The sequence below is a fragment of the Eptatretus burgeri genome, unplaced genomic scaffold, assembly GCF_056783735.1.
Source record: "Eptatretus burgeri isolate ZD-2024b unplaced genomic scaffold, Ebu_testis_v1 Ebu_testis_scaffold_927, whole genome shotgun sequence".
In the NCBI taxonomy this organism is placed as follows: domain Eukaryota; kingdom Metazoa; phylum Chordata; class Myxini; order Myxiniformes; family Myxinidae; genus Eptatretus; species Eptatretus burgeri.
Genome location: NW_028222876.1, coordinates 1 through 23,169, shown reverse-complemented (window position 1 = coordinate 23,169; position 23,169 = coordinate 1). Strand labels below are relative to the sequence as shown.

Sequence of the window (23,169 nt, the reverse complement as noted above, 5' to 3'; positions counted from 1 at the left end):
GAAGGAAAGTACAAACTTGATGGACGAGGTTCTGATTGACGTGTCACGGATATTAAAAAACCTGAACCAGTCCAACGGTTCGTGGAACCGACACCTTCAACCAACCGCCTTCCGTACGTCATCAGACGCGGCAGCCAATCACGTGCCGGATGTACGTCATCAGAGGCGGCAGCCAATTACGTGCCGCTATACTGCAAGCGCCTGTTTTCATTGGACGATTTCAAAGATGTCGGTCGGTTTGAAATTTCTCGCGGCGACAATGTCGGTTAGTGGGAGAACGAGGTGCTGGAGGATTAAAGAGGTGATAAGTACACTAAAGAGGTGATGTACTCGCGGTGTTTGAACGATTAATTATTCATCAGAGATGTCGCGGTGTCACTGGGAAGCAGCCGTCGGTTTACCTGTCCAGGTAACCACGGACCACGACCCGTTTGTGTTTGAAACTCGGTATTTATAAAATTATCTTTCTTTGTTCGGATCCGATACAAATGTCATATTTTAACTTTCCATCTTATACCAATTACTTTTTCGATGTTTTTATTATATATTTATTTTTAACATTTCGAAGACTTTGTGCTTGGAGACTCAGCCGAGTACGAGGGGCGGTGTATGAGCATCCGTGCCGCGTCATTGTGCACGTGGTTTCCCGCCAAAAGTTTATTTTTCGTGTCCGTTGTTTGTGTTTACCGTTTGAGGGTGATCGTCGGTGTGTGTCCGTGGACGGGTCGGAGGAGACGTCTTCTCTCGTGAATATTAACGAAGGTAAAGCTGAAGGAGGTGAAGTGGAATCGGCGCTTCGGGCGGACATGTTCGAACCGAGAGAGCTCGGGGTGTTTGTTTGTGTGGACAGAGATTTATACCTCGTGATCAGGTCGGGTGAACGGTCCAAGGGGGGGGGGGACGGGAGAACTCAGTGAGTGTTTGATGATTATTTGTCCGGTTCAAACCTTAAAAACACAACATTCATTTATTTATTGTTGTGTGTGTGGTCGAGGCTCATTGAAGAGAATTTGGACACAGAAGGTCATTTGGCCCAGCTTGCCTGTGCTGCTGCTATCCGAGCCAAATGTAATTTTCATTTTCTGCCCCCTCCCCCCCCCTTTCCCCGAGCACCACCGAGCTCCCTCCTGACACCTTGGACAACCCATCGGGATGGCTGCCCTCTCTCCAGCTTGGTATCAGTGAGGTCCCAGTGAACGATTGTTTGTGCGGTGTGAAGTTTCAGGCTGCTGGGTTCGGTTTTTCTCGGTTAAAAAAATGTGTTGCGCGCAGAGATGACCCCTCACTCGTGAAGGCAAAGCAGCAGCTAAAAGACGGATGGTGATGAAGTTGTGCGGAGCAGTTTAGGTTTCTGAGATTCCGAACTCGTCACGTGCTCGCTGGACCGGGTCACAGCGGATGAATGTTCGCCCCGAACATCGGACCAGGAAGACGTGACCAGGGAAGCGCAAAAGGGAAAGGCGTTGCCAGTGAGGCTAAAGTGGAGACGCCGGACACCGAATGACCCAGGTAACCCGTAAGGTGTGAGTACGAGAGGTATATGAGTCCGATACGTTTATAGTTCGAACGGGGTCACCGATTCATCTTCGACATCTTGATGTCCATGCAACGGTCATTGTATTTCCCTTCGTCGACAAGTTTTGCGTGAACACGGAACCCCGCTCGTTCGTTCTTGGATCAATCGATTTTCTTCCATTTTTTTTTGTGTACGAAGTCGAGGCTCATGGAAGAGCGAGTCTGTAGTTAAGGGGATCAGTTTTTGCGCCTTGTTTAAATACAATGCAGTGACGCGATGCCGCCCGGTCCGGCGTCACAATCAGAATCGAGGGTTGCCAGAAACTTCTCCGCATTCTCAGGTGCCCAAGACATCGAGTCCGGGAGCGCGGCACGACCGTGTTCGAAAAACACTTCCCCCATTTTACAAAACTCACCCAGACAGAACTTTCTTTCGTGCTTGAAGAGATAAAGTGAATGTCATAGAAAAATTTATTTATTCCACAAAGTAGAACATGGACAAATATTCATTGGTTCACTCTTTGAGTGGAATGAAAATATGAAAGGAAAGAAGTGCTTAAATCAGGAAGTCTCAATTTTACATTTGCTTGGATGGGAGGGGGAGGAAATCAGTCTCCGATTTTGGGCTTTTGGGGCTTAAGTCAGAAAGTTTTTCCTTTCCCCCCCATTCATTTGAATGGCTGCCTCGAAAATCTCATTTATCCTCCACTACCCCCCGATGTGTGTGCGGATACACAGTGCACACGTATATGTGTGTACCTGAGAAAGTTCACCTTTCATCCTTCACTCTTGCAGGTGGACAAAAGCCACTCCGGCCCTTTGATTGTGAAATGTCAATCCCAAAGGATCCCTTCAGTTCTGGGTCTGGATCATCTCGTGAGGAACACAGAGACGAACAAGGGTCAGGTGTAAACAAGGGGACAGGTATGTAACTGCGGATACCTTATGGTTGTTCTGTTTTTTTTCTCATCTGCTTTTTCATGAGTCACATTTCTTCTTCATTCATCCCCTTCCCGTTGCTTGCCGGTTTCACTGGAGGGGACGATGGGTTTTCTCTCCATCTGGTCCGTCCGTCCGTCCCACTTGTGGTTTTCCAGAATTTTCTCCCACACCCTTTCATCAAATTTTCACAGTTTTGCCCTTTTTGGACTTGAAAGTATCAAATCGGTATCGGGGACGTGGATTGGAAAGCAATTACCTCTCTTGTTATTTACAGTATTCACATTTTTAATATCTATTTGTTTGTCACATTTCAATGACATTTTTCCTGTTGATGTCGCCGAGTTTAAAAAACAAAACTTATTGATCAAGTTATTCAATCGATTTTAACTTTATGATTGTGTGTGTGTGTGTGTGTTTGTGTGTGAGTGTGTGTGTGTGTATGTGTGTGTGTGTGTGTGTGTGTGTGTGTGTATGTGTATGTGTGTGTGTGTGTGTGTGTGTGTGTGTGTGTGTGTATGTGTGTGAGTGTGTTTTGCGAGTGATAAGTTTCCATTTCCTTCTCTCTTGCAAGTCAGCGAAAGCAACTCCGGCCCTTTGGTTCAGAAATGCCGGGCCATGTTGTTCCAAATCCTCAGGTCCCCCTTGGAGATTTTTTTTCCCATCTTGAGGTTGACAGAGACGAACAAGCATCAGGTGTAAACAAGGAGACAGGTATGTAACTGGGTACCTACTGCCTCACATTTATACTTTCGCAGCATTCAGGACCCGTCATTTCACGAACGGAAATTACAATCTTTGTGTCATTATTAAAATATATAACTTTTGTTGTATATTTATAAATAAAATATATAACCCCCCCCCCAACCTGTCATTCATTCATTTGATCAAACTGTCTGGGGTCCGGATGAGACCGCGGTACATACCAGGAATCAAACTCTTTGGTCTCCTCATCTCTGCGTGCTCTCCGATTCCTCATATCTCGAGCCCTCCTCCCAATTTCGAACCCAGGTCGTTCTTCCAAAAATACTCAACTCATTGAAATGGAACAGTGTTGTTTTGTTTGGAGAAGAATGGATTTATTCGATGATAACTTCATGATCGACAGAGTTGCGCATCATGCAGAGAGTTGGAGGCTGCTGATCTGAGACAACATCTCGAGAGGTTTTTTTTGCTGGATGGAACTCGGATTGATCCGCAAAGACCTGAAGACCTTGAGGATCTCCAACTTGTCATACAACGAGGAAGAGCTGGCCGTGTGTAAATGCACTACTTTTAAACAGAATACCACAACACCTGAGACTCTGGACCTGACTTTTACTTGTTGTCATGGAGAACGCTGGCCTTCTCGGACGAATGGAGTCATCACTTATCAGGACGAACAAATCACCTGTCAGACAATTCATGATGAGTTTGTTGAGGCCGTCAACATCAGTGTTTTTGTTGGTGAGGATTGCACGTGTGGACCCTTCTTGGCATGGAGGTAGAGATGTGGAGTATTGAGGAAAATTATATCTTGAGGAGGAGAGTCCTGCTGGTGCTACCAGGTGAATCCAGGAAGATGAGGTGCCCTTCTCGACTGCCACTATTCTGTGATTGTGTTCAACATGGCTGCCTGTTCAGCATTGAGGAGGTTAACATGTTCACTCAAGGAGACAACATGTGAGGTTTGAAATATTTGCCGGTTCCTCCAGCCCAGTGTAGATGTGCGTGAGAAGTGCTCCCTCTTGAGTTGTCGCAATGTTCGAGAGGCAAGTGAATGACATCAGAGCAGGGGATAGCGACGACAATGGGAAAGAGACCCTCTCCTGCTGCAGCAGCGACTTAGCATACTCCTGTAGTCTCTGGCGGATGTTGTCAACGTCATCGTTCAGGAGGTTGACGACGCGCATGTTGCTCCATCGGTGGAGTTGTTCGCTGTGTCTCCACAATGGAGACCTGGTGAGACAGGCCCTGGAAATATTTGGCCTCCATCTTTGGTGAAAACTGCAAGGATTTGACGGAAATCCCCCACAAGGAAGAATATCTTTCTGCCAAATGATAAATCATTCCATATTTGTTGCTTGAGCATTCCTCATTCGGTCCATCGAAGAAGAGCTGGTGCACTGAACGGATCAGGACATGACAGACAAAAACAGGACGCAAAACATGCATGGGATGGACAAGTTGGACACAGAAGATGCTTTGGGTGGACAAGATGGATGCCGAAGGAAATTCCATGGAGGGAAAATTGGAATATGGGATTTGGGTGAGGTTAGCGAGGGGAGAAAAGATCATGGTTTGGGATCGGGGATGATCTGAAATGGTGGCGAACAGCTTTCTCGAAGACCTGAAGGGAAGGGTGAGATTGAAGAGGATGTGGAAGTTGATTCCACCGGTGGGAAAATAAGAGGAACAAATGGGTGGAAGTGAGGAGTGATCCTGGATTTTGATAGGTTCACCAGAAGGGGGTTGATGATGGACTGTGTGAGCCCTGCAGAAACCTGGGGAGGACAAAGCACGGGAAGAGCAGAGTGTGCAACACCAGAAAGGAGGTGGTGCAAGAGAGATAAAGACCACCGACCTGTCTGTGATGGTGAAGTGATAGACTCAGGTTCAGTGGGGGTGATTCCAATAACCTTAAAGACCTTGGTTTATACGGCTTCAAGGTGAGCAAGATGTGAGGCAGGGTAGCCAGCTCAGAGGGGAGGTGCAGTTCCATTACCACCTGAAACCGTTCACCAAGTGACCTGATTGCCTCGTCCTTGAGATGAAGAACAGCGCCTCAACAACTGAAGATTTTTATTCTCTTCTAACGAGATGTCTCAGTCCCAGAAGATGAAGTTTGAAGACTTGGTTTCTTGTACGTGAGTGAGTCCAGGAAAGACATGGTTGAAGACAGAAAGTCCACCGACCTGCCTGCGGTGAGAGAGTGAGAGACCCAAAGACTCAGCCTCACCGTGGGAGATCCCAATGATGCTAAATGCCTTGGTTTCCACAGCGTGAAGTCGAGAGAGGTGAGAGGCAGGAGCACCAGCCCAGAGAGGAGTGCAGTACTCCATCAGGCTGTGGACAAAAGCTTTGTATGTGGTCAGCAGCTGAGGTCGGCCAAGGAAGGACTTTGCACGTTGGAGGATGCTCAATCAGCGACTGGCTTTGGAGGCCAGCTTGGAAATGTGGCTTTCTCCGGAAAGGTCACGACGGTGAGACCCAGAAGCTTGAATGAAATGACTCCTTCCAGAGGATTGTTGAGAAATTAGATAGCGGTTGGGGGGTGGAGGTGTGAGGGTGTGAGATTTGTCATGACTGAAAGACATGTTCCATGTGTTGGACCAGTTTGTGATTTTATCCAGGTTTGCAAAGAGCGAAGAACCTGCTTCCTTCTGATCAGAGGGATGACAGATGGTACGGCAGAGGGTGCAGTCATCAGCAAAAAGATGATGAGGATTTTCCAGAGAGTCGGAGAGATCATTGATGAAAACCAGAAAAAGAACAGGACCCAGAACACTGGATTGAGGAACTCCAGCCTGGACGGGAAGAGGGGTTTCTCCATTGAGGGTCACACATTGACTGTGACAGGAGAGGAAGTCTGTGAGCCATGAGTGGAGATCACGTTGGATACCATAGGAAGAGAGATTGTTGATCAGTGCGGGATGCCAGACCGTATCGAGAGCTCGCGATATGTGGAGGGAGATTTCTCTTTGTTTGTCCTCATTCTTGCTTCTTCTTTCTTGTTGCTCATTGTCCCTTCTTTTATCTCCATTTCACTTTCAATTTCTCTCTTTATTTGTATATCTCTCTTTGGAGAAGTGAATTCTCAGGAAACCTTTTTGAACAAGGCTCACCTGGCTGTACCTGGAAGGGTTTGAGAGTGGGAGCTGAAACCCGAATCCTATTCATGTCCCTCCTGATCACTCCATCTTCGCTCGTTGCTTGTTCAGATTGCTTCTGATGATTCCAAAGTAGGATTTGGTTTTCCATCTGATAACAAACACACAAGGTCCCATGGTGTAATGGTTAACACTCTGGACTTTGAATCCAGCGATCTGAGTTCAAATCTCGGTGGGACCTCATGTTTTATTTTGGAGGTTTGTAAAAGGAAACGGAGAGGACAAGGCAGCAATCGGTGAAACTGCGGTTTTATTCAGAGGGGGATCAATTATAAATCAGAAGAGGTGGTGTGAACATTGGGGAGGAATTTAGTGAGGACCACATGTGGAATGTTGTGTGCAGTTTTGGTCACCACAACTCAGGAAGGACATGCAGAAGCTGCCACAGAGAGGGTTCAGCCCAGGGTTGCTGGATTGATTCTGGGCCAAGGGAGACTCAGCTATGAGGGGCAGCTGAAGGAGACAGGGCTTTACCTGGACTATAATGGAGATAAGTATTTGTTATCTCCTCCTGGACGAAGCGTCGACGGTCCACAAAACTCATCTATATCACACTGGGTCCACATGACTCTGGATGTGAAAATGTATACACTTTTTTGTTTTCACAGTTCACACAAATCAATTTTTCACAGTTTTCCCCTTTTTGGATTTGAAAGTATCAAATCGGTATCGGGGACGTGGATTGGAAATCAATTACCTCTCTTGTTATTTATAATATTCACATTTTTAATATCTATTTGTTTGTAACATTTCATTACATTTTTCCTGTTGGTTTCATCCAGTTTAAAAAACAAACTTGTTGATCAAGTTGTTCAATCGATTTTATCTTCAGTCTTCATGACACCTTTAAGAAGTTGTGAGAAATCATGAGATTTCAAGCAGGTGATTCTCGTTTCCTTTGGAATTGAACTCACCTGTGGTGAGCTTCAGGTACCTGCAATATAAAAATCACTCATTCAACCAGTTTGAGTGGAGAAAAGGAGTCATTCTGCTGTTTTGTGTCACTGTGTGAACCACAATGAGTACGGAGAAAATAAAGAACACCAGAGAATTGTTTGAGGAGATCAGACACAAGATTGTATCCAAGCATGGACAATCTCAAGGTTACAAGTCCATGTCTAGAGACCTTGATGTTCCTGTGTCCACCGTACACAATGTTATCAGGAAGTTTAAGGCCCATGGCCCTGAAGCCAACCTCCCTGGATGTGGCCGCAAGAGAAAACTTGATCGAAGATTGCAGTGAAGGATTGTTCGAATGGTGGAGAAAGAACCTCGATTAACTGTTAAACAGATTCGAGCTGACCTTCAAACACAAGGTACGACAGTTTCAACTCGCACCATCCATCGCCAACTCAATGAAAGGGGTTTCTATGCTTGGAGACCAAGGAGGACCCCACTGCTGAGAGAGAGACATAAGAAAGCCCGACTGGAGTTCACCAAAACACACCTGAACAAACCAAGATCCTTCTGGGAGATTGTTCTGTGGACAGATGAGACCAAATTAGAGGTTTTAGGTAAAGAACATCATCTCGATGTTTGCAGAAAACAAAATGAATCCTTCAAAGAAAAACACCTTCCCTGCAGTCAAACATGGAGGAGGTTCAGTGGTGTTTTGAGGTTGCTGTGCTTCCTCTGGTACTGGGTACCTTGAGTGTGGACATCACATCAGGAGATTACCAAGGAGGAATTTTGGAGAACAATGTTTAGCACCGTGTGGGAAAGCTGTGTCTCTGTAAGCTTTCTGACACTTGGTTGAACATTGACCCCAAACACACTTCACAAATCACCAGGAATGGTTCAAGATAAAACACCGGACTGTTCTGAAGTGGACAGTAATGAGTCCAAATCTCAATCCCATTGAACACCTGTGGGGAGATCTGAAAACAGCAGTTGGGCAGAAGGTCCCCTTCAAATCTGGGAAAACTGGAGCAGTTTGTACAAGAAGAGTGGGACATCCTGCCAGGACAGAGGAGTAGGAATCTCATTCATGGCTACAGGAAGTGCTTCACTGCAGGTATTCTGTCCAAAGGCCCTGATACCAAACATGAAGTCGAGGGTGTTAATTATTTTATCAATGGCATTTCATCGTATTTTCTGATTAAAAAGGATTTATTAAGTTCTGAATAAAAACAAAGGTTCTGGAATATTAACAGTGAAATGTCGAATTGTTGAAACAAAAGACTTTTGTTAATTTAAACTTATTTTTGAGAAAATTGTCAGTTATTTGAAAAAAAGTGCAACGGTGACATTATTTTTGGCCACAAGTGTGTGTGTGTGTGTGTGTGTGTGTGTGTGTGTGTGTGTGTGTGTGTGTGTGTGTGTGTGTGTGTGTGTGTGTGTGTGTGTGTGTGTATGTGTGTGTGTGTGTATGTGTGTGTGGGTATTTTATGTGTGCACTTTTCTCAACCCGGTTCACATTTCATCGTTCGTTCTTGCAGATGGAGAAATGTTTCTCTGGCCCTTTGATTCAGAAGTGGAAGGTCCTTCTGGCTTCGATCGTCAGGACCCCTTCAGGTCTGGATTTATATCATCTCTTGAGCAACACAGAGATGACCAAACATCAGGTGTAAACAAGGGGACAGGTATGTAACTGGGTACCCAATGTTCATTTTCTTGCTCACCTGCTTTTTCATGCTTCATGAGAGACTCAGCTTTAGCACGGGAGATTCCAATAACCTTAAAGACCTTGGTTTCTTCGGCTTCAAGGTGAGCAAGATGTGAGGCAGGGAGCCAGCTCAGAGGGGAGGTGCAGTACCGTTACCACCTGAAACCGTTCACCAAGTGACCTGATTGCCTCGTCCTTGAGATGAAGAACAGCGCCTCGACAACTGAAGATTTTTATTCTCTTCCTGCGAGATGTCTCAGTCCCAGAAGATGAAGTTTGACGACTTGGTTTCTTGTTCGGGTTTTCTCTCTCTTTCTTTCAATTTCTCTCTTTATTTGTTTGCATATGTCTTCGCAGAAGTGAATTATCAGGAAGCTTTTTTTGAACAAGGCTCACCTGGCGAGGGTTGAAAATCACCCAGGAGGGTGGAGCTTGGGTTGGAAATCACCCGGTGGGTGGAGCTTGGGTTGGAAATCACACAGTAGGGTGGAGCTTGGGTTTGAAATCACCAAATTTGGCGGAGTAAAGGTTGGAAATCACCCGGTGGGGTGGAGCTAGGGTTGGAAATCACCCAATTGGGTGGAGCTAGGGTTGGAAATCACCCAGTTGGGTGGAGCTAGGGATGGAAATCACCCAGTTGGGTGGAGCTAGGGTTGTAAATCACCCAGATGGGCGGAGCTTGGGTTGGAAGTCACCCAGTTGTGTGGAGCTGGGGTTGGAAATCACCCAATTGGGTGGAGCTAGGGTTGGAAATCACCCAATTGGGTGGAGCTTGGTTTCAAAATCACCCAATTGGGCAGAGCTAGGGTTGGAAATCGCCCACTTGGGCGGAGCTCGGGTTCGAAATCACCCAGTTGGGCGGAGCTCGGGTTCGAAATCACCCGGTTTGGCGGAGCTGGGGTTGGAAAATACCCAGTTGGGTGGAGCTAGGGTTGGAAATCACGCAGTTGGGTGGAACTCAGGTTGGAAATCACCCAGTTGGGTGGAGCTCAGGTTGGAAATCACCCAGTTGGGTGGAGCTCAGTTTTGAAATCACCCAGTTGGGCGTAGCTTTGGTTGGAAATCACCTAGTATGGCGGAGCTCGGGTTGGAAATCACCCAGTAAGGCGGAGCTCGGGCTGGAAATCACCCAGTTGTGTGGAGCTTGGTTTGGAAATCACCCAGTTGGGCGGAGCTAGGGTTGGAAATCACCCAGTTTGGCAGAGGTAGGGTTGGAAATCACCCAGTTGGGCGGAGCTCGGGTTGGAAGTCACCCAGTTTGGCGGAGCTGGAGTTGGAAAACACCCAGATGGGTGGAGCTAGGGTTGGAAATCACCCAGTTGGGTGGAGCTCAGGTTGGAAATCACCCAGTTGGGCGGAGCTGGGGTTGGAAATCACCCAGTATGGCGGAGCTCGGGTTGGAAATCACCCAGTTGGGTGGAGCTGGAGTTGTAAATCACTCAGATGGGCAGAGCTTGGGTTGGAAGTCACCCAGTTGTGTGGAGCTGGGGTTGGAAATCACCCAGTTGGGCAGAGCTAGGGTTGGAAATCGCCCACTTGGGCGGAGCTCGGGTTCGAAATCACCCAGTTGGGCGGAGCTCGGGTTCGAAATCACCCGGTTTGGCGGAGCTGGGGTTGGAAAATACCCAGTTGGGTGGAGCTAGGGTTGGAAATCACCCAGTTGGGTGGAACTCAGGTTGGAAATCACCCAGTTGGGTGGAGCTCAGGTTGGAAATCACCTAGTTGGGTGGAGCTCAGTTTGGAAATCACCCAGTTGGGCGGAGCTGGGGTTGGAAATTACCCAGTATGGCGGAGCTCGGGTTGGAAATCACCGAGTAAGGCGGAGCTCGGGCTGGAAATCACCCAGTTGGGTGGAGCTAGGGTTGTAAATCACCCAGATGGGCGGAGCTTGGGTTGGAAGTCACCCAGTTGTGTGGAGCTGGGGTTGGAAATCACCCAATTGGGTGGAGCTAGGGTTGGAAATCACCGAATTGGGTGGAGCTTGGTTTCAAAATCACCCAATTGGGCAGAGCTAGGGTTGGAAATCGCCCACTTGGGCGGAGCTCGGGTTCGAAATCACCCAGTTGGGCGGAGCTCGGGTTCGAAATCACCCGGTTTGGCGGAGCTGGGGTTGGAAAATACCCAGTTGGGTGGAGCTAGGGTTGGAAATCACCCAGTTGGGTGGAACTCAGGTTGGAAATCACCCAGTTGGGTGGAGCTCAGGTTGGAAATCACCCAGTTGGGTGGAGCTCAGTTTTGAAATCACCCAGTTGGGCGTAGCTTTGGTTGGAAATCACCTAGTATGGCGGAGCTCGGGTTGGAAATCACCCAGTTGGGTGGAGCTAGGGTTGTAAATCACCCAGATGGGCGGAGCTTGGGTTGGAAGTCACCCAGTTGTGTGGAGCTGGGGTTGGAAATCAACCAATTGGGTGGAGCTAGGGTTGGAAATCACCGAATTGGGTGGAGCTTGGTTTCAAAATCACCCAATTGGGCAGAGCTAGGGTTGGAAATCGCCCACTTGGGCGGAGCTCGGGTTCGAAATCACCCAGTTGGGCGGAGCTCGGGTTCGAAATCACCCGGTTTGGCGGAGCTGGGGTTGGAAAATACCCAGTTGGGTGGAGCTAGGGTTGGAAATCACCCAGTTGGGTGGAACTCAGGTTGGAAATCACCCAGTTGGGTGGAGCTCAGGTTGGAAATCACCCAGTTGGGTGGAGCTCAGTTTTGAAATCACCCAGTTGGGCGTAGCTTTGGTTGGAAATCACCTAGTATGGCGGAGCTCGGGTTGGAAATCACCCAGTTGGGTGGAGCTAGGGTTGTAAATCACCCAGATGGGCGGAGCTTGGGTTGGAAGTCACCCAGTTGTGTGGAGCTTGGTTTGGAAATCACCCAGTTGGGCGGAGCTAGGGTTGGAAATCACCCAGTTTGGCAGAGGTAGGGTTGGAAATCACCCAGTTGGGCGGAGCTCGGGTTGGACATCACCCAGTTGGGTGGAGCTTGGGTTGGAAATCGCCCAATTGGGCGCAGCTGGGGTTGGAAAATATGGTGCAGAAATATGGTGGGTAAATATCGCAGACAGAGCGGCGGTAGGGTGGGTGGGCGAGTACAGGGAAGAGATGGCAGAAGACAGAAAGTCCACCGACCTGCCTGTGGTGAGAGGATGAGAGACCCAAAGTCTCAGCCTCACCGTGGGAGATGCCAATGATGCTAAATGCCTTGGTTTCCACAGCGTGAAGTCGAGAAAGGTGAGAGGTCGGAGCACCAGCCCAGAGAGGAGAGCAGTACTCCATCAGACTGCCGACAAAAGCTTTTCTGTGGTCAGGAGCTGAGGTCGGCCAAGGAAGGACTTTGGACGATGGAGGATGCCCAGTCGGAGACTGGTTGTGGAGGCCAGGTTGGAAATGTGGTTTTCTCCGGAAAGATCACGACAGTGACACCCAGAAGCTTGAATGAAATGACTTCTTCCACAGGATTGTTGAGAAAGCAGTTGGTGGTGGGGGGTGGGGGGCGGGGGGTGAGGGTGTCAGATTTGTCATGACTGAAAGACATGTTTCATGTGTTGGACGAGTTTGTGATTTTATCCAGGTTTGCAGTGAGCGAATCACCTGCTTCCTGCCGATCAGAAAGATGGACAGATGTTAGGGCAGAGGGTGGAGTCATCAGCAAAGAGATGAGGAGGATTTTCCAGAGAGTCGGAGAGACATTGATGAAAACCAGAAAAAGATGAGGACCCAGAACACTGGATTGAGGAACTCCAGCCTGGACAGCAAGAGGGGATGAAAAAACTCCATTGAGGGCCACACGTTGATTGTGACAGGAGAGGAAGTCTGTGAGCCATGAGTGGAGATCACCTTGGATACCGTAGGAAGAGAGATTGTTGAGCAGTGCGGGATGCCAGACCGTGTCGAGAGCTCGTGATATGTGGAGGGAGATTTCTCTTTCTTTGTCCTTATTCTTGGTTCTTCTTTCATTTTGTTCATTTTCCCCTCTTTTATCTCCATTTCACTTTCAATTTCTCTCTTTATTTGTATATCTCTCTTCGGAGAAGTGAATTCTCAGGAAACCTTTTTGAACAAGGCTCACCTGGCTGTACCTGGATGGGTTTGAGAGTGGGAGCTGAAACCCGAATCCGATTCATGTTCCTCCTGATCACTCCATCTTTACTCGTTGCTTGTTCAGATTGCTTCTGATGATTCCAATGTAGGATTTGGTTTTCCATCTGACAACATATACACAAGGTCCCATGGTGTAATGGTTAACACTCTGGACTTTGAATCCAGCGATCTGAGTTCAAATCTCGGTGGGACCTCATGTTTTATTTTGGATGTTGGTCAAAGGAAACGGAGAGGACAAGGCAGTAATCGATAAAGCTGCGGTTTTATTCGAAGGGGGATCAATTGTAAATCAGAAGAGGTGGTGTGAACATCGTGGAGGAATTTAGTGAGGACCACATGTGGAATGTTGTGTGTAGCTTTGGTTTCCACAACTCAGGAAGGACATGCAGAAGCTGCCACAGAGGGGGTTCAGCCCAGGGTTACTGGATTGATTCTGGGCCAAGGGAGACTCAGCTATGAGGGGCACCTGAAGGAGACAGGGCTTCACCTGGACTATAATGGAGATAAGTGTTTGTTATCTCCTCCTGGACGAAGCGTCGACGGTCCACAAAACTTATCTATATCACACTGGGTCCACATGACTCTGGATGTGAAAATGTACACGCCTTGTGTTTTCACAGTTCACACAAATCAATTTTTCACAGTTTTCCCCTTTTTGGATTTGAAAGTATCACATCGGTATCGGGGACGTGGATTGGAAATCAATTACCTCTCTTGTTATTTTTAATATTCACATTTTTAATATCTATTTGTTTGTAACATTTCATTACATTTTTCCTGTTGGTTTCATCCAGTTTAAAAAAAACAAACTTGTTGATCAAGTTGTTCAATCGATTTTAACTTGTCTTCATGACACCTTTAAGAAGTTGTTAGAAATCATGAGATTTCAAGCAGGTGATTCTCGTTTCCTTTGGAATTGAACTCACCTGTGGTGAGCTGCAGGTGCCTGCAATATAAAAATCACTCATTCAACCAGTTTGAGTGGAGAAAAGGAGTCATTCTGATGTTTTGTGTCACTGTGTGTTCCGCAATGAGCACCGAGAAAATAAAGAACACCAGAGAATTGTCTGAGGAGGTCAGACACAAGATTGTATCCAAGCATGGACAATCTCAAGGTTACAAGTCCATCTCGAGACACCTTGATGTTCCTGTGTCCACCGTACACAATGTTATCAGGAAGTTTAAGGCCCATGGCCCTGAAGCCAACCTCCCTGGACGTGGCCTCAAGAGAAAACTTGATCGAAGATTGCAGTGAAGGATTGTTCGAATGGTGGAGAAAGAACCTCGATTAACTGTTAAACAGATTCGAGCTGACCTTCAAACACAAGGTACGACAGTTTCAACTCGCACCATCCGTCACCAACTCAATGAAAGGGGGTTCTATGGGAGGAGACCCAGGAGGACCCCACTGCTGAGAGAGAGACATAAGAAAGCCCGACTGGAGTTCACCAAAACACACCTGAACAAACCAAGATCCTTCTTGGAGATTGTTCTGTGGACAGATGAGACCAAATTAGAGCTTTTAGGTGAAGAACATCATCTCGATGTTTCCAGAAAACAAAATGAATCCTTCAAAGAAAAACACCTTCCCTGCAGTCAAACATGGAGGAGGTTCAGTGGTGTTTTGAGGTTGCTGTGCTTCCTCTGGTACTGGGTACCTTGAGTGTGGACATGGTATCAGGAGATTACCAAGGAGGAATTTTGGAGAACAATGTTTAGCACCGTGTGGGAAAGCTGTGTCTCTGTAAGCTTTCTGACACTGGGTTAAACATTGACCCCAAACACACTTCAAAATCACCAGGAATGGTTCAAGATAAAACACCGGACTGTTCTGAAGTGGGCAGCAATGAGTCCAGATCTCAATCCCATTGAACACCTGTGGGGAGATCTGAAAACAGCAGTTGGAAGAAGGTCCCCTTCAAATCTGGGAGAACTGGAGCAGTTTGTACAAGAAGAGTGGGACATCCTGCCAGGACAGAGGAGTAGGAATCTCATTCATGGCTACAGGAAGTGCTTCACTGCAGGTATTCTGTCCAAAGTCCCTGATACCAAATGGTAAGTCGAAGGTCTTCATTATTTTATCAATGGCATTTCATCGTATTTTCTGATTAAAAAGGATTTATTAAGTTCTGAATCAAAAACAAAGGTTCTGGAATATTAACAGTGAAATGTAGGATTGTGGAAACAAAATACTTTTGTCAATTTAAACTTATTTTTGAGAAAATTATAAGTTATTTGAAAAAAAGTGCAACGGTGACATTATTTTTGGCCACGAGTGTGTGTGTGTGTGTGTGTGTGTGTGTGTGTGTGTGTGTGTGTGTGCGTGTGCGTGTGTGTGTGTGTGTGTGTGTGTGTATATTTTGTGGGTATTTTGTGTGTGTGTGTGTGTGTTTGTGTGTGTGTGTGTGTGTGTGTGTGTGTGTGTGTTTATGTGTGTGTGTGTGTGTGTTTATGTGTGTGTGTGTGTGTGTGTGTGTGTGTGTTTATGTGTGTGTGTGTGTGTGTGTTTATGTTTGTGTGCGTTTGTGTGTGTGTTTATGTGTGTGTGTGTGTGTGTGTGTGTGTGTGTGTGTGTGTGTGTGTGTGTGTGTGTGTGTGTGTGTGTGTGTGTGTGTGTGTGTTTATGTGTGTTTATGTGTGTGTGGGTATTTTATGTGTGCGCTTTTTTTCCCCCGGTTCACATTTCATCGTTCGTTCTTGCAGATGGACAAATGGTTCTCTGGCCCTTTGATTCAGAAGTGGAAGGTCCTTCTGGCTTCAATCCTCAGGACCCCTTCAGGTCTGGATTTGTATCATCTCTTGAGGAACACAGAGATGAACAAGCATCAGGTGTAAACAGGGGGACAGGTATGTAACTGGGTACCCAATGTTGATTTTTTTGATCACCTGCTTTTTCATGCTTCATGAGAGACTCAGCTTTCGCACGGGAGATTCCAATAACCTTAAAGACTTTGCTTGGTTTCTGTGGCTTCAAGTTGAGCAAGATGTGAGGCAGGGGAGCCAGCTCAGAGGGGAGGTGCAGTTCCGTTACCACCTGAAACCTTTCACCAAGTGACCTGATTGCCTCGTCGTTGAGATGAAGAACCGCCTCGACAACTAAAGATTTTTATTCTCTTCCCGCTGGATGTCTCAGACCCAGAAGATGAAGTTTGAAGACTTGGTTTCTTGTTCGGATTTTCTCTTTCCTACAATTTCTCTCTTTATTTGTGTATCTGTCTTCGGAGAAGTGAATTCCCAGGAAACTCTTTTGAACAAGGCTCACCTGGCCAGGGTTGCAAATCACCCGGTGGGGCGGAGCTGGGGTTGGAAAGTACTCAGTTGGGGGGGAGGTAGGATTGGAAATCACTCAGTGGGGTGGAGCTGGGGTTGGAAATCACCCAGTTGGGTGGTGCTGCGGTTGGAAATCACCCAGTTGGGTGGAGCTATGGTTGGAAATCACCCAGTTGGGCCGTACGAGGGGGGCGGAAATCACCCAGTTGTGTGGTGCTCGGGTTGGAAATCACCCAGTTGTGTGGAGCTTGGGTTGGAAATCATCCAGTTGGGCGGAGCTATGTTTGGAAATCACCCAGTTGAGCGGAGCTGAGGTTGGAAATCATCCAGTTGGGCGGAGCGAGGTTTGGAAATCACCCAGTTGTGTGGAGCTAGGGTTGGAAATCATCCAGTTGCGTGGAGCAAGGGTTGGAAATCACCGAGTTGGGTGGAACTAGGGTTGGAAATCACCCAGTTGGGCGGAGCAAGGGTTGGAAATCACCCAGTTAGGCGGAGCAAGGGTTGGAAATCACCCAGTTGGGCAGAGCTGCGGTTGGAAATCATCCAGTTGGGTGGAGCTCGGGTTGGAAATCACCCAGTTGGGCGGAGCTGGGGTTGGAAATCACCCAGTTGGGTGGAGCAAGGGTTGGAAATCACCCAGTTGGGCAGAGCTGCGGTTGGAAATCATCCAGTTGGGTGGAGCTAGGGTTGGAAATCACCCAGTTGGGCGGATCTCGGGTTGGAAATCATCCAGTTGGCTGGAGCTCGGGTTGGAAATCACGCCGTTGGGTGGAACTAGGGTTGGAAATCAACCAGTTAGGCGGAGCTCGGGTTGGAAATCACCTCGTTGGGTGGAACTAGGGTTGGAAATCACCCCGTTGGGTGGAACTAGGGTTGGAAATCACCGAGTAGGGTGGAGCTGCGGTTGGAAATCACACAGTTGGGTGGAGCTAGGGTTGGAAATCACCCAGTTTGGCGGAGCTGGGGTTGGAAATCACTCAGTTGGGCGGAGCTCGGGTTTGAAATCACCCTGTTGGGTGGAGCTGGGGTTGGAAATCACCCAGTTGGGCGGAGCTAGGGTTGGAAATCACCCAGTTGGGTGGAGCTTGGGTTGGAAAATATGGTGTAGAAATATGGTGGGGACAGAGCGGGGGAGGGGGGTTGTGGGGACGAGACCAGGGAAGAGATGGTAGAAGACAGAAAGTCCACCTACCTGCCTGCGGTAAGAGAGTGAGAGTCCCAAAGACTCAGCCTCACTGTGCAGATGCCAATGATGCTAAATGCCTTGGTTTCCACGGCGTAAAGTCGAGAAAGGTGAGAGGCAGAAGCACCAGCCCAAAGAGGAGAGCAGTACTCCATCAGGCTGCCACCAAAAGCTTTGTATGTGGTGAGGAGCTGAGGTCAGCCAAGGAAGGACTTTGCACGACGGAGGATGCCCAGTCGGAGACTGGCTGTGGAGGCCAGGTTGGAAATGTGGTTTTCTCCGGAAAGATCACGACAGTGAGACCCAGAAGCTTGAATGAAATGACTACTTCCACAGGATTGTTGAGAAAGCAGTTGGTGGTGGGTGGTGGTTGGGGGGGGATGGTGAGGGTGTTAGATTTGTCATGACTGAGACATGTTCCATGTGTTGGACCAGTTTGTGATTTTATCCAGGTGTGCAGTGAGCGAAGAACCTGCTTCCTGCCGATCAGAAAGATGACAGATGGTACAGTAGAGGGTGGAGTCATCAGCTCGGACATGAAGAGGATTTTCCAGAGAGTCGGAGAGATCATTGATGAAAACCAGAAAAAGATGAGGGCCCAGAACACTGTATTGAGGAACTCCAGCCTGGACAGGAAGAGGGGATGAAAAAACTCCATTGAGGGCCACACGTTGACTGTGACAGGAGAGGAAGTCTGTGAGCCATGAGTGGAGATCACCTTGGATACCGGAAGAAGAGAGATTGTTGAGCAGTGCGGGATGCCAGACCGTGTCAAAAGCTCGTGATATGTGGAGGAAGATTTCTCTTTGTTCTTATTCTTGGTTCTTTTTTCTTTTTGTTCATCTTCCCTTCTTTTATCTCCATTTCACTTTCAATTTCTCTCTTTATTTGTATATCTCTCTTCGGAGAAGTGAATTCTCAGGAAACTGTTTTGAACAAGGCTCACCTGGCTGTACCTGGATGGGTTTGAGAGTGGGAGCTGAAACCCGAATCCTCTTCATGTTCCTCCTGATCACTCCATCTTTACTCTTTGCTTGTTCAGATTGCTTCTGATGATTCCAATGTAGGATTTGGTTTTCCATCTGAAAACATACACACAAGGTCCCATGGTGTAATGGTTAGCACTCTGGACTTTGAATCCAGTGATCTGAGTTCAAATCTCGGTGGGACCTCATGTTTTATTTTGGAGGTTTGTAAAAGGAAACGGAGAGGACAAGGCAGCAATCGGTGAAACTGCGGTTTTATTCGGAGGGGGATCAATTATAAATCAGAAGAGGTGGTGTGAACATCGTGGAGGAATTTAGTGAGCACCACATCTGGAACATGTGTAGTTTTGGTCACCACGATTCAGGAAGGACCTTTGTACGGGTGATCTCGGACACAAGAAAGGGGACGGTTACGAGTAGATCTGATCGAGATGCTGAAGATAATGAAGGGGAGATAAATTTCTTTTTTGTAGACATTGTCGAGGCTCATATGAGAGTTTACACACAACGCACAGCAAGGGGGCATGAGACAAGAGGGGCAGGAGAGGAAGGACAAAACAGGGGGGGACAGAGACATTAGGAGATCTGTGGAAGGCAGAGGGATGGGGTGGGGAACATGGGGAATACAATATGGACATCACAGGGACTTTCAGGAAGCCACCGACTTCATTGGGTTTTTTTATGGAGAAGAGAAGAATCTTGAGGATGACTTCCGGGGGTGCTCGACCACCTGTGTGTTGGGGAAGATTACCTGTCTTTACCCTGTCGGCACACTGCTGTTGTGAATGGAGTGGCAGGAAGAGAACATCATCGCTTCTTTGTCAGAGTGCTATCCTTTTTGTGTCATGTGACACGTGCAAATATTAACAAGAACAGCTCTCGGTAAGAGCAGGTACCTCCGCCAGGTTGATCATTTTACGTTTTGTATCCCACTGATCGGTCGGATCTGCATCTGTACATGAGCCAAGATCGACAGCTGCACAGGAGGTCCTCCCACGGAGTGGGTTTTCAATCTTCCGATGGTTTTTTCGGAGTGAAGGGTTTTACGGTGGCCGGAGTGCACATCTTGCCACCAACCTCCTCATAAGAAGCAACCCACCTGCAGGAGGACGTCCTCAGACTCAGTTGGGTACGAGACATGGATGGACGTTGGCTCACAAGGAGCTCCTCCTCCCTTTGACATGTTATGTTTTTAATCCTGCTGGGTGTCCGTATCATGGACCATCCTCCCCAGGAAACCTGATAGGGGAGACGGTTTAGTTGCCGACAACCCGACCATGGAACAGGTGAGTACAGGTTTACACGATACCTGCAGCAAGTCACCGATGTGATCTCGCCTGACCTCATATGTCGCAGTTGTCAAGATCCGTCGCAAAGATTCCAAAATATCTCGAATCAGTTTGTGACCGGCCTGAGGCCTTTTCATTAAGTTGCTCGATATTCCCAAATTTTCCTGTGGAGTCGGACACTGCGAGCTCTGGAGAGATTAACCGCTTTTTCCTGGATTATTACATTGACTTGAGTAAGGCTTGGTGATATATTTCACAATATTAGAACATCTCAACCTAAAGTGAACCCCTCCTCCCCTAAAAAATGTCTGGATCCGCCCCGATGTGTGTGCGGGTATACAGTGAACACGTTTATGTGTGTGAGTGTGTGCCTGAGAAAGTTCACCTTTCATCCTTCACTCTTGCAGGTGGACAAAAGCCACTCCGGCCCTTTGATTGTGAAATGTGAATCCCAAAGGACCCCTTTGGTCTGGATCTGCTTCATCTCATGAGGAACACAGAGACGAACAAGGATCAGGTGTAAACAAGGAGACAGGTATGTAACTGGGTACCTACTGCCTCACATTTATACTTTCGCAGCATTCAGGACTCGTCATTTCACGAACAGAAATTACAATCTTTGTGTCATTATTAAAATACATAACTTTTGTTGTATATTTATAAATAAAATATAGAACCCCTCCCCCCCACCTGTCATTCATTCATTTGATCAAACTGTCTGGGGTACGGATGAGACTGCGGTACATGCCAGGGATCAAACTCTTTGGTCTCCTCATCTCTGCGTGCTCTCCGATTCCTCATATCTCGAGTCCTCCTCCCAATTTCGAACCCAGGTCGTTCTTCCAAAAATACTCAACTCATTGAAATGGAACAGTGTTGTTTTGTTTCGAGAAGAATGGATTTATTCGGTGATAACTTCATGATCGACAGAGTTGCGCATCATGCAGAGAGTTGGAGGCTGCTGATCTGAGACAACATCTCGAGAGGTTTTTTTGCTGGATGGAACTCGGATTGATCCGCAAAGACCTGAAGACCTTGAGGATCTCCAACTTGTCATACAACGAGGAAGAGCTGGCCTTGTGTAAATACACTACTTTTAAACAGAATACCACAACACCTGAGACTCTGGACCTGACTTTTACTTGTTGTCATGGAGAACGCTGGCCTTCTCGGACGAACGGAGTCATCACTTATCAGGACGAACAAATCACCCGTCAGACAATTCATGATGAGTTTGTTGAGGCCGTCAACATCAGTGTTTTTGTTGGTGAGGATTGCACGTGTGGACCCTTCTTGGCATGGAGGTAGAGATGTGGAGTATTGAGGAAAATTATATCTTGAGGAGGAGAGTCCTGCTGGTGCTACCAGGTGAATCCAGGAAGATGAGGTGCCTTTCTCGACTGCCACTATTCTGTGATTGTGTTCAACATGGCTGCCTGTTCAGCATTGAGGAGGTTAACATGTTCACTCAAGGAGACAACATGTGAGGTTTGAAATATTTGCCGGTTCCTCCAGCCCAGTGTAGATGTGCGTGAGAAGTGCTTCCTCTTGAGTTGTCGCAATGTTCGAGAGGCAAGTGAATGACATCAGAGCAGGGGATAGCGACGACAATGGGAAAGAGACCCTCTCCTGCTGCAGCAGCGACTTAGCATACTCCTGTAGTCTCTGGCGGATGTTGTCAACGTCATCGTTCAGGAGGTTGACGACGCGCATGTTGCTCCATCGGTGGAGTTGTTCGCTGTGTCTCCACAATGGAGACCTGGTGAGACAGGCCCTGGAAATATTTGGCCTCCATCTTTGGTGAAAACTGGAAGGATTTGACGGAAATCCCCCACAAGGAAGAATATCTTTCTGCCAAATGATAAATCATTCCATATTTGTTGCTTGAGCATTCCTCATTCGGTCCATCGAAGAAGAGCTGGTGCACTGAACGGATCAGGACATGACAGACAAAAACACGACGCAAAACATGCATGGGATGGACAAGTTGGACACAGAAGATGCTTTGGGTGGACAAGATGGATGCCGAAGGAAATTCCAAGGAGGGAAAACTGGAAAATTTGGAAGATGGGATTTGGGTGGGGTTAACGACGTTGAAAAGATCATGGTTTGGGATTGGGGATGATCTGAAAAATGGTGGCGAACAGCTTTCTCGAAGACCTGAAGGGAAGAGTGAGCTTGAAGAGGATGTGGAAGTTGATTCCACAGGTGGGAAAATAAGAGGAACAAATGGGTGGAAGTGAGGAGTGATCCTGGATTTTGATAGGTTCACCAGAAGGGGGTTGATGATGGACTGTGTGAGCCCTGCAGAAACCTGGGGAGGACAAAGCACGGGAAGAGCAGAGTGTGCAACACCAGAAAGGAGGTGGTACAAGAGAGATAAAGACCACCGACCTGTCTGTGATGGTGAAGTGATAGACTCAGGTTCAGTGCGGGTGATTCCAATAACCTTAAAGACCTTGGTTTATACGGCTTCAAGGTGAGCAAGATGTGAGGCAGGGTAGCCAGCTCAGAGGGGAGGTGCAGTTCCATTACCCCCTGAAACCGTTCACCAAGTGACCTGATTGCCTCGTCCTTGAGATGAAGAACAGCGCCTCAACAACTGAAGATTTTTATTCTCTCCCACGAGATGTCTCAGTCCCAGAAGATGAAGTTTAAAGACTTGGTTTCTTGTCCGTGAGTGAGTCCAGGAAAGACATGGGAGAAGACAGAAAGTCCACCGACCTGCCTGCGGTGAGAGAGTGAGAGACCCAAAGACTCAGCCTCACCGTGGGAGATCCCGATGATGCTAAATGCCTTGGTTTCCACAGCGTGAAGTCGAGAAAGGTGAGAGGCAGGAGCACCAGCCCAGAGGGGAGAGCAGTACTCCATCAGGCTGCCGACAAAAGCTTTGTGTGTGGTCAGCAGCTGAGGTCGGCCAAGGAAGGACTTTGCACGATGGAGCATGCTCAGTCGGCGACTGGCTTTGGAGGCCAGGTTTGAATTGTGGCTTTCTCCGGAAAGGTCACGACGGTGAGACCCAGAAGCTTGAATGAAATGACTCCTTCCAGAGGATTGTTGAGAAATTAGATAGCGTTTGGGGGGTGGAGGTGTGAGGGTGTTAGATTTGTCATGACTGAAAGACATGTTCCATGTGTTGGACCAGTTTGTGATTTTATCCAGGTTTGCAAACCTGCTTCCTTCTGATCAGAGGGATGACAGATGGTACGGCAGAGGGTGCAGTCATCAGCAAAGAGATGAAGAGGATTTTCCAGAGAGTCGGAGAGATTATTGATGAAAACCAGAAAAAGAACAGGACCCAGAACACTGGATTGAGGAACTCCAGCCTGGACGGGAAGAGGGGATTTCTCCATTGAGGGCCACACGTTGACTGTGACAGGACAGGAAGTCTGTGAGCCATGAGTGGAGATCACGTTGGATAC

At 47.6% G+C, this 23,169-nt stretch overlaps 1 protein-coding gene and 3 non-coding genes across 6 annotated transcripts; all 4 read left to right on the top strand.

The window, feature by feature from the left end:
• Nucleotides 1-379: 379 nt before the first annotated feature.
• Nucleotides 380-20,474, top strand: LOC147006984 (uncharacterized). Of its 3 annotated transcripts, none has more exons than XM_085867681.1 (4): nucleotides 380-762; nucleotides 2,311-2,439; nucleotides 15,723-15,866; nucleotides 20,155-20,310. In XM_085867681.1, exons 1-4 carry the CDS (start codon nucleotides 489-491, stop codon nucleotides 20,193-20,195), a joined length of 588 nt encoding a protein of 195 aa, XP_085723807.1. In that variant the 5' UTR covers nucleotides 380-488; the 3' UTR covers nucleotides 20,196-20,310. The 3 variants fall into 3 exon arrangements, with proteins under 3 accessions (XP_085723807.1, XP_085723808.1, XP_085723809.1); XM_085867682.1 differs by lacking the exons at nucleotides 380-762; nucleotides 2,311-2,439 and adding exons at nucleotides 2,993-3,168; nucleotides 8,762-8,905 and having other exon boundaries at nucleotides 20,155-20,474; XM_085867683.1 differs by lacking the exons at nucleotides 380-762; nucleotides 2,311-2,439 and adding an exon at nucleotides 14,134-15,043 and having other exon boundaries at nucleotides 20,155-20,312.
• TRNAQ-UUG (transfer RNA glutamine (anticodon UUG)) lies at nucleotides 6,433-6,504 on the top strand. The gene has a single exon. It is a non-coding gene; the product is annotated as a tRNA-Gln (tRNA).
• TRNAQ-UUG (transfer RNA glutamine (anticodon UUG)) lies at nucleotides 13,142-13,213 on the top strand. The gene has a single exon. It is a non-coding gene; the product is annotated as a tRNA-Gln (tRNA).
• TRNAQ-UUG (transfer RNA glutamine (anticodon UUG)) lies at nucleotides 18,573-18,644 on the top strand. The gene has a single exon. It is a non-coding gene; the product is annotated as a tRNA-Gln (tRNA).
• Nucleotides 20,475-23,169: the final 2,695 nt, after the last annotated feature.